The 11,398-nt window shown below is 44.9% G+C and overlaps 1 protein-coding gene across 4 annotated transcripts in view; it reads left to right on the top strand.

Moving 5' to 3' along the window:
* Nucleotides 1–11,398, top strand: part of SLCO3A1 (solute carrier organic anion transporter family member 3A1) — a 135,446-nt gene that overhangs the window by 3,586 nt on the left and 120,462 nt on the right. Inside the window, exon 1 of one of the 4 annotated variants that reach the window (XM_085875483.1) lies at nucleotides 7,190–7,556. The exons of the other annotated variants lie outside the window; for them this stretch is intronic. Within the exon in view, the coding sequence (XP_085731609.1) occupies nucleotides 7,449–7,556 (108 nt within the window). The 5' untranslated portion in view covers nucleotides 7,190–7,448. Of the gene's footprint in view, nucleotides 1–7,189; nucleotides 7,557–11,398 lie in introns of those variants that run through there. 4 annotated transcript variants of the gene reach the window in all.

An 11,398-nucleotide genomic window follows, 5' to 3' on the forward strand; every position in this document is an offset into this window, starting at 1 on the left:
CATTTCTAGGTTGGCCGTAGCAATTCGACAAGCTTTAGCCATAAAGTAGATGTGTTCCACGTCGACCATACGGTGGGCTTGCGTTATTCGTGCGGCTGCTGTAGGCTCTTATCAATGAAAAATGAATTTTTCCAACCCCCAAAAAATTATGGCGGCCGCACTATTTCCATAGTCGCCGTAGGGTAGTCCGAAGGTGTCCCTGTGTTCAACGTACGGTGGCCTTGCAGTCTGTGTGACTACCTGCGAGCAACGCAGGATCGACGCACGGTTCCTCTACGCCCGCCGTGCATCCTATGTAGGCCTCCGTGGCAGTCTGCGTCGACCGTGTGCTACCGCTAGAGATCAGAGTATACGTGTTTGCCACCAGTGTTGGGCACAAAAGCGATAATCCGATAACAGATAATTATCGAAGTTTACTCTTTTTATCGGAATATTATCGGAAGTTAACTTCCATTTATCGTTATCGGACCAGTTAACTTCCAATAACTCGATTTTTTTTTTAGTCCCATAATGTCCGTTAATTTTTTTTGTCCGATAACATTTTTATCATTTCCGGGTCGCATTTCGCCAAACTAATTAATTATCAATGAGGAGAAAAATGTACATTATAGATGACTTGTTTTACAAGATCATGCTGAATCGGGCCGCCGCGTGAAGAAAAATGGAAGAAGAGGAGGAGGAGGAGGAGGAAGAAGAAGAAGAGGAGAGGAGAAAGAAGAAGAAGAAGCCTTGCAATGGCGACTTCCTCACCCATGCGGCTGCTGGGCTCTGCAGATACTGGGTTCGGTCATGGTTGGGAAACCCGAAAAATAAAAACATATGTGACTGCTCCATTGTGTGACCGTGGAAATACTGTGGCCGCCCTATAATTGCTCGTGGCCGTAGATTTTTTTAGACTCTCCGACCGCCGAGCCAAGTGTGACTGAAGCATAAGGAACGGCCGGCTTGGCAAGCGAGAGCCAGTTGATTGGTAATGGGCCACGTTCACAAAAACCTCGCTCATTTCTTTAAATTATCAGATTTCACTCGAGATTTCCACAATTATTTAGTCTGGACGATATCTGATCCTCAAAACTGAAATAACATTTCGATTATATACTTTAATTAGTCCGTGAGAGTAGATTGTGAAAAATCACTTCGTGTCGTGCATGAAATCGCTCCAACCTCCTAATTTGCAAAAATATAGCACTTATAAAAGTGATGCATGCATCGATTCGTCGGTACTTACATCAGACATTCGATAATATGAGTGAATTTTTTTAAGCAGGCCAAACAAAATGGCGACTTAAAAAACCAGTGACGTGACAGTGGGCTGACCAAGATGGCGTGACGCCATAGCGTGACGCCATCTTGGTCAGGCTTTTATTAGTTTTTGTGATGAGCACCCCCTGAATTATCTTTAAAAGGGGTGTTTAAATTTAACCAAACACCCAATTTTCATTAAACACTACCTTGGAGCTCCCTGAGTGCGCATGCAAAGTTTGGGTCCGCTAGGTTTCATGGTTTTGGAGCGATGGAGGAGACACACGAACCGACACACACTTGACATTGATGAGTATAGATCATCGATGCAAAGTTTGGCTTCATGGACATGATCAATCGATTTCAGCATGGAGAGTTGCAACGAATGATTGCACAATGCCACCCGCTACTATTTGACCTCTCATAAGGTCAAACCTCTTGGTAAATTTCCTTTTGACTTGTAAGAAAATTATCTCCTTCATTTCCCTGTTTACAATATATCTATCTATAAGTCCAGCAATCTGTGTGTGTGTGTGTGTGTGTGTGTGAGTCTGTCTGTCTGTCTGTCTGTCTGTCTGTGTGTCTGTCTGTCTGTGTGTCCGTCTGTCTGTGTGTCTGCGACCGCTGTTTCTCGACAACCACTGGTCCAAACTCATTGAAACTTGCCAGGTATATTGCTGGGGCCCTGTGGATGTGCCTTTTCAAGGTTTGATATTAATCGGACAAGTGGTTTCCAAGTTATGGCAATTTATTTACCAAACCAATGACAGGACACGGTGCTATGACATCACGATTGACGTCACAATTCTTTTTTTTTTCTTTTTGCACGTACGGCCACGCATGTACGGGCACGCAAGAGCGAAGGAACGGCCTGTGTGGTTGTTTTTGGCACGCGGTTTGAAAGTTTTTTGTTTGTTTTTTTTGCATCTACGGGCACGCACGTACAGGCCCACACATACGGGCATGCACTAGTTTTATTAATGACCCCAATTATTTCATGGAAGTCTTTCACGAACCGGGTGGTCAGGCCTGACGTTCGACCATGGCAGGAATTCGTAATTTGTTCAGGTGGCCGGTGATGGCTCACCCACTCTTCGGAAAGGACACCGTGGGATAGTTATTCTCTGCAAACTAAATGCTGGCAGACGGTGCTCCTACGTAACGTCCAACCGATGAATGGCACGTACATCGAGGCATCGATATTGATGCGAAACACCAGGGTGACGGTTTATAGTTGGGTTGGGAATCAAACCCAGGCTCAACACCTCAAAGGCGAATGTACATCCCTCCAAAGTCTAAACCAATATTGTTCAACTTGAGGCGAAGGAAGGGAAGTTAAATGACATAGGTTTAGTTGTCTTGTGTGCGAAGTCGAGTCTCATCATGGAAGAGTGACAACAGAACAGAGGGGGTGGGAAACAGGAAAACACTGCAAGAATAAGGGAATCGAGGGAGGCAGAGGATGGAGAAGGAAAGTACAAGGTTCTCTCGATTGTTCTCGGGGTGTGGGGAAGGCTTCGGCCGGTAAATAACTTCATAGTCGGGTGGGTTCAGGATGGGGAAGGGGACCTCAATTGTCGCTATGACCTGTGAATCAGCATGATTGTATTAGGGGTAGAAGTTGCATCTGCTGGGAGGGCAGATTTACAGGTCATACAACACAAAGCCAATTCGGGGGAAGTTAACCCGTCGACGATGGGTTATTCACTCGTGGAAGAAAGAAAAGAGAGGGAGGTGGAGGGAAAGTGCAGAAAGCACAATAACCTGCAGGAGAATGAAGGCGAACGTTTATAGAGAGTTGATGAGCATGATGACCTGAGCACTTGCCAGTTCTCCAGGAAGAACCACTTTTGGAGAAATCTTTTTATTTTTTTTATTTTTTTTATCCGGGAGTCAAGGGAATATGGAGCATTTGAAAATTGTGATATAAATTTTAACAGATTCATATTAATGGAGTGTGAGGGCAGGAAGAAAAAGTGTGTGATAAGGCAGGACAAATGCATGAGAAATGGGGTGAAATGAGTCATGAATAAGGAGGAATAAGGAGGAATTACTGACTTCAATGCCCTTTTTTTTTAATTCAATCTCTCTTTAATAGAATAAATAATTCGAGCTGACCGAAAGTGTTCAACATAAGAAAACGAAAATGCAACACTGAAAAAATTATTTATCCTCAATTTTAAAGAAGATTATTCAGCAATATGTTATTGGAAATATCAAGCTTCGATTTGTCAGGGTCACAGATCAAGTCCCTTTTCGTGTGGGTGGGGTTTCACTGGCTAGGACCCGCCCCATTCGCAGTCCTTTTTAGTGTGGGCGGGGTTTGAAGTGGCTCTGACCTGCCCCATTCACAGTCCTTTTTAGTGTGGGCGGGGTTTGAAGTGGCTCAGATCCACCCGTTCACAGTCCCTTTTTAGTGAAGGAAGGTTTCAGGTGGTTAGGATCCACCCCTTCACAACCCCTTTTTGTGTGGACGGGGTTTCAGGTAGTTAGGATCCACCCCTTCACAACCCCTTTTAGTGTGGGTGGGGTTTCAGGTGGCTCGGATCCACCCCTTCACAACCCCTTTTAGTGTGGGGGGGGGGTTCAGGTGGCTAGGATCCACCCCATTCACAGTCCTTTTTCGTGTGGGCGGGGTTTCAAGTGGCTAGGTTCTGTCCCTTCACAGCCACTTTTAGTGTGGGCGGGGTTTGAAGTGGCGAGGATCCACCCTGTTCACAGTCCTTTTTCGTGTGGACGGGGTTTGAAGTGGCTAGGTTCTGTCCCTTCACAGCCACTTTTAGTGTGGGTGGGGTTTGAAGTGGCTAGGATCCACCCCATTCGCAGTCCTTTTTCGTGTGGGTGGGATTTCAGGTGGCTAGGATCCACCCCATTCGCAGTCCTTTTTCGTGTCGGCAGGGTTTGAAGTGGCTTGGATCCACCCCTTCACAACCCATTTTTGTGTGGGCGGGGTTTCAGGTGGCTAGGATCCACCCCATTCACAACCCCTTTTAGTGTGGGGGGAGGGAGCGGGTTCAGGTGGCTAGGATCCACCCCATTCACAGTCCTTTTTCGTGTGGACGGGGTTTGAAGTGGCTAGGTTCTGTCCCTTCACAGCCACTTTTAGTGTGGGTGGGGTTTGAAGTGGCTAGGATCCACCCCATTCACAGTCCTTTTTCGTGTGGACGGGGTTTGAAGTGGCTAGGTTCTGTCCCTTCACAGCCACTTTTAGTGTGGGTGGGGTTTGAAGTGGCTAGGATCCACCCCGTTCACAGTCCTTTTTCGTGTGGACGGGGTTTGAAGTGGCTAGGTTCTGTCCCTTCACAGCCACTTTTAGTGTGGGTGGGGTTTGAAGTGGCTAGGATCCACCCCATTCGCAGTCCTTTTTCGTGTGGGTGGGATTTCAGGTGGCTAGGATCCACCCCATTCGCAGTCCTTTTTCGTGTCGGCAGGGTTTGAAGTGGCTTGGATCAACCCCTTCACAACCCATTTTTGTGTGGGCGGGGTTTCAGGTGGCTAGGATCCACCCCATTCACAGTCCTTTTTAGTGTGGGCGGGGTTTGAAGTGGCTTGGATCCACCCCTTCACAACCCATTTTTGTGTGGGCGAGGTTTCAGGTGGCTAGGATCCACCCCATTCACAGTCCTTTTTAGTGTGGGAGGGGTTTCAGGTGGCTAAGACCCGGGCCATTCGCTAACTTCATAAACTGCATAACCCAGTATCAGTTTATAATAAAATAGGCCTTGATCTTACAGCGAGATTCAAACAGAAACCTGAAAGTAGACATTATTAACCTCCGCCATTGAAGATCGGAGGTAACTGTTTTCACCACTTTCTGTTTGTTTGTTATCTTGTCAAAACGAAGTTTTTGCAAGATATGTTAGTCAGCTTGTATGTTTTTTTTTTGTTTGTTTGTCTGTAATCATGTATCGATCACTCTGCAGAGCACAGTTATCATTGGAAATTTTTGTAACTTCGCATATCAGAGGCCTATAGAGGTCCCTTTCAGTGCACAAATTTTTGAAGGTCAAGGTCAAAGGTCAAGGTCACTTTGTCGCAAATCAGGGAAGTCGACGAAACCCTTATTTTTTGAGTAATTTTGATCGGATCGCCTTCAAACTTCATGGGAATATAGTTCATGGTCTGGTGCTCAGGTGATTAATTTTTGGTGGCGATCGGCCTTGACCTTCATGGTTAGCGCCTGAGATCAAACATTTGACCCCAAGGTCAAATTTTCAAGTTTTAGGTACCATATCGTGTAGTACCTCAAATTGAACACCTCGATGAGTGCTTTCTCGATATATCAAGCTTGAGACATTATGACGTCATTTAGTGACGTTATGAGGCAAACACATATTTTTCATGGTTGCTCTGTAGAACGATTTTCATCGGAATCTCTCGCAGGCAGATATTCCTTAAGGAGTCGCTCCTGGTGGATAGCTGCTCTGTTCACCTCAGTGTGACCTTAAAGAAGTCACACGTGGTCACTTTTTGGCAAGATACAGTTTTATTTGTTTGTTTGTGAACAGAATTACGGAAAAACTCCTCGACAGATTTCGACAAAACTTGGTGGGGGGGGGGGGGTTAGGTATGGTCCAAGGATCATGGCATTAGATTTTGGACTTGTTCCCCCCCCCAAAAAAAATTGTTAGAGAATTTTTTTTTTTTTGCATTTCTACATGTTTTAAGTGATTTCCAACCCCCCTCCCCCCCCCCAAAAAAACATTATGAGTGAAAAAAAAAATTTTGTAACTTTTTTTTCAACAAAATTTCGATTTCTTTTTTATTGCATTTCTACATGTTTTAAGTGATTTCCAACCCCCCCCCCCCCCAAAAAAAAGAAAATCTTGGAGAAAAGAACTATAACTGTCAGCACTATTGACATCATATTTGATGAATAAGATGTAAGGTTCACTTGAGTGACCCAGCAGTATTGGCGGTGGAGTTTTTGCATTCTCCCGAGTGCTCTCCCTCTAGTTCTCACTGTATCAACCTGTCTTCTGTTGTTTAATCGTTCAGCGTGCGTAAAGCGATCACGTGACATCAATAATGTATAACTTCGTTATTCCTTTGGACCCAGAAACCAGACATTGCAAGGTCAGGAACCACTCAGCGTTTGAACCCATTCGAGCCATCGTTTAATCTTGACCTCATGTAACTCCAAGAGACGAGCTCAGGCAAGGAGGGACATCCTGGGTTGGAGAAAAACGAAAAGGGAATTGCTGGGTAATGGGTGGTGCTGGTGATGAGGGTGGTGAGTGGAGGAGTGTAGGAGAGGAAGGACCAATGGCATGAGGATCAAAGACGACGAGATTTGGTGAGGGTGGATATGGAGGACATCGGAATCGCATCATTGGAACAAGGAAGAGTGAGTGGCCTCTCAATGCAGAGCATGACCACATACCACCACTCAAAAGGGATCACATGAAACATTACACGGAGTTTGCAAAGTTCATATTATCAACGAACTAATGTCCTGAACAACCCTGTTTTTGCATCAACAACTTCATCAACAGAAGTAAATAATCCAAATGAAGGTGTTCATGGGTTGGGGAGAGCTGGGGGAGCCGCACATCGAGATAAATAAATAAATAAATAAACTCCTGACATTCCATTCCAACCCCTTCACTCAAGGTCTCCATCTCCACCACTCGTGAGGATCGAAAGAAACAAAGATGGGAACACAAAGAAGATTGGAAGGCAATCAGACAAGGAGAGAAGAAGAAAAACAAGAGCAAGAGCCAATTCGTGTGTTCTCCAGCTGCTGCATTCATTATTAACATAATAAGTGAATGAACCGTTGAACATGAAGGATTGATTCAGACGGGAGAAATTCCCAGGAACCAAAAGGGATTATTAGTCCAAGGAGAGATCCCCACAGAGCACGTGTTTCATTGGAAGTAGGAGGAGAAGGCTGAGGGAATTACGAGGAGGTTGGTGGGGATGGTGGGGGTGTTCAAGGGGGAGGGATCAGAACTGCTGCACTCCAAGTGCTCATCTCAGAGTGAAATGAACGCTTCGCTCCATTTCCGTTCTCAGCATCTGCCATTCGAGTGTCCGTCCGTGAATACCTCTTTCTCCAATACCATCCCCTTTTTTCCCACTCTTTTTCACTCACTCGTACCCATCTACCTTTGCAGCACCTCTCCCCCGGGTCTCTTCTCAGATCCGGACAACTCTACTCGCTCGCCTCCTTTGTTTTGCTCATTATCTCCTCGTGCCCCCACATGGCGGACCGCACATCCGGTCGTGCAAGGTGCGTGTGCAGTGGGCGCCTTTTCGTGGCGGCGCAGGGTGCGCTCGTGCTGGCGCAGACCACTTCAAACACCTACCTGGTGAGATCGTTCATCTGTTGGTGCAGTTCCTAACCTCCAACACCGTGCTTTCTGAGCGCAAAACTCTGTGCTGCATCACACACTTATGACTCGCCTTCCACCAGAGACCACACTGAAGCCTTAATGTAGACCGCACCGACGCTCTGCCGGCCGTAGACCGCACACCGACGTTAAATAAATTCTGGAGGTGATTAATGACATTCATCCAGCCTCTGGCTTGGAAGTTCAGATGTACTCATTGAAAGGTTGTTGATTCATGCATGGGTACCTGTTGCCACTCGAGGGGTTTACTTGATAATGACCGAACATTCCTTTTGTCATGATCACCTTTAACTCATTGAAGCTTCCTGAAAAAAGTGCCAATGAAACAACCATTATAGAATTTTATTGCAATGATGTTTGAAAAATTTGTTCAAATCTTTCATATTTATACATTTGCTTCAAGTATTCATTAACTGGCATGTTTTCAAATACCCCCCCCCCCCGGCCCCAACCTGCTTAATCTCCTGAAATCTGCACCCGTCTACTAACCATGGCCGTGAAAGATGAAACGAAACAACTCTGGAAAAATTTTACCTCTGGAAACAACAATAGAAGCGAATTAAATTAAATTGAAAGACAAATCAGAACCAACCGAGAAGACAACCCAGCATCCCAAACATTCTCAGCAACTATTGTGGGGTCTCACGATGGTGGAGAGTGTCGCCAACCACCTTGGGCTACCCGCAAGAGTGATCGAAGGCGAATCATAGCCCAACAAGAGCCATGCCAACTCGACTGCTGGAACAGCCCAACCTTCCAGATCCTCGGTAGGAAACTAATTTGGCGCCTGCTGCTGCTGCTTGTGACTGTGCCCACAACATTGCACAGGATTTATCTTCCCAGGTTTCCCCGCACCACCCTTGCCTTAACCCTCCCACTTGCACGCATAGGCAGGATTGAGATGTTGGGCCATATATCCTCAATGGCTGTCCATTTTGCCAATTCAAGCTCACCTCAGGAAATCAATCACCCTATCCACAACCCGCCGGGTCCATTAACCTGGGGAGGAAGAACTGGAGATGGGCTTAGTCGACGAAACACAAACATCTTTATGGCCATCACCAGCAACAACAACTATCTCTATTCCTCGAGGTGCCTGGCAGCAATGGACCAGATGCCTTGAGTGACAGGTATTCCCACAAGGTATGCCAGTCAGTTTTGTCCTCTTTTCAGCAAGGTTGGAGACCACTGGATGAAGCTTACAAGGACACTCATGGCATCTTGCTCTATATTTCATGTATATGGATATATGTATGTCCATGTATGATAGCAATTACATTACTTCGCTGATGGGAATATGAAATGGGGGGAGGAGAGAAAGAGGGTGAGGAGTGAGGGGAAGGATAGAGGAGGCAGAGGGGTGAGAGAGTTAGAGGAACGAGAGGCAGACTGAGGGGGATTCCGGCAGATGTGGCAGCCAGTTTAACATCCAACTGAGAGATGGCACAAACATTTATTAATCACCCTGCTTGTGAAACACCAAGATGACAGTTTAAACCTGGGTCATCCTTCCCTCCCCTCTTTCTCCTCCCTCCATATATATATATATATATATATATATATATATATATATATATATATATATATATATATGTATATATATATATATATATATATATATATATATATATATATATATATATGTATATATTGGTTTCATTTTCATTTTAGAGAGAGAGAGAGAGAGACGGACGGACAACGCAGAGAGAGGCAGAGAGACAGACACGCAGAGGCAGGAGAGGCATCACATTTTGTTGTGTTACAGCCAGAATTTTGAAAGGATTCATTTTACATTTTTTTTGTTCCTGAACTACACAAAATACCCCATAATGACAAATTGAAAATGTGTTTTTTGAAATTTTTACCAATAAATTAAAAATGAAGGGCTGAAACTTATTGCGTCAAGAAGTATTCAACCCCCTGAGCAATACTTTGTTGAAGCATCTTTGGTATGTCCATATTAGCTTTGCAATCTGAATTTGGGGATTTTCTCCCATTCTTCCTTGTATATTTGTTCAAGCTCTGTCAAGTTGAATGGGAAGCATCGGTGAACAACAATCTTCAAGTCTTTCCACAGATTATCGGTGGGATTCAAGTCTGGGCTTTGGCTCGGCCAATCATGGACTTTCACCTTCTTGTTCTGAAGCCATTCCAGTGTTACTTTGGCTGTATGCTTGGGGTCATTGTCCTGTTGGAACATAAATAGTCGCTCCAGTCTGAGGTCTTTTGCACTCTGAAGCAGGTTCTCCTCAAGGATTTGCCTCAATTCAGTCTTTCCTCAATCCTCACATGTCTCCCAGTCCCTGCTGCTGAAAAAACATCCCAATAGCATTATGCTGCCACCACCATGCTTCACGTTAGAGATGGTGTTGGATGGGTGATGAGCTGTTCTCGGTTTCCACCAGATGTAATGCTTTACATTCAGGCCAAAGAGTTCAATTTTCAACTTATCAGACCACAGAATCTTTTGCATCATGCTTTCAGAATCTTTCATGTGCCTTTTTGCAAACTGCAGGCATGCCGTCATCTGCCTTTTTCTCAGGAGTGGCTTCCATCTGATCACTCTCCCTTAAAGCCAAGATTTGTGAAGTGCTGCAGAGATTGTTGTCCGACTGGCAGGTTCTCCCATCTCAGTCAAGGAACACTGTAGTTCTGTCAGATTGGTCTTTTGGTTCTTGGTCACCTCCCTGACCAATATCCTTCTTGCCTGGGTGCTCAGTTTGGTCGGACAGCCAACACGAGGAAGAGTCTGCGTAGTTCCATATTCTTCCCATTTCCTGATGATGGAGTTCACTGTGCTCTTGGGAACTTTCAACACTCGAGAAATTATTTTATTCCCTTTCCCAGATCTGTGCCTCCTCACAATTACATCTCAATGTTCTACTGATAGTTCCTTGGACTTCACGGTCGAGTTTCTGCTCTGGCATTCACTGTCAACTGTGGGACTTCATATAGAAAGGTGTGTTTCTTTCTAAATCATGTCCAATCAATTGAATTGGCCAGAGGTGGACTCCAATCAAGTTGTAGAAACATCTCAAGGATGATCAAAGGAAATTGGATGCACCTGAGCTCAATTTGGAGTGTCAAAGCAAAGGGGTTGAATACTTATTGACAAAAGACATTTCAGCTTTTCATTTTTAATTAGTTTGTAAAAATGTCTCAAAACATGTTTTCACTCTGTCATTATGGGGTATTTTGCGATGATCGATGGCAAAAAAATTAAATTTAATCCATTTTACATTCAGCCTGTAACGGTCTGCCTTTGGAATCAAATGCCAGCTCCACTCTTGGATTCCTGACTTACTCCCTTCTCATAGTCAATGTGTTGCTCTCAACAGATCCTTTTCATCTCCTCTCCCTGTCAAGGCTGGAGTATCCCAAGGCAGTGTTCTAGGCCCCATATTATTCCTAATCTTCATCAATGATCTCACTGACTCTGGAAAATCCTCTTTATCTCTTTGCTAATGACTGCATTCTCTGCCGTGACATCTCTCATCCTGACAGACAGGCAGCTGCCTCTTCCCTCTACTCAGACCTTGACAAAATCACAAACTTCTAAAATGCAATTTTGCTTATATATCCATATTGTCCACCCTTTGTGTTTCCCCTTACCCCTCATTGTTACCTGCATCCCTCGTTTGTCCGTCTCCGACCACTTTCTCCCTCTGCCTTGCTGTTGTTTCCCCTTTCTCCTGCTCTTCCCTTTGTTATGTTGTGTCCTGATTTGTTCTGTGTCATTGCTCTTCCATTAGTCCAGACCATGTAAAAAAGAAATACATGTATATTGTTGTGGTTTCGAG

This window comes from Eptatretus burgeri, chromosome 3 (assembly GCF_056783735.1).
Source record: "Eptatretus burgeri isolate ZD-2024b chromosome 3, Ebu_testis_v1, whole genome shotgun sequence".
Lineage (NCBI taxonomy): Eukaryota > Metazoa > Chordata > Myxini > Myxiniformes > Myxinidae > Eptatretus > Eptatretus burgeri.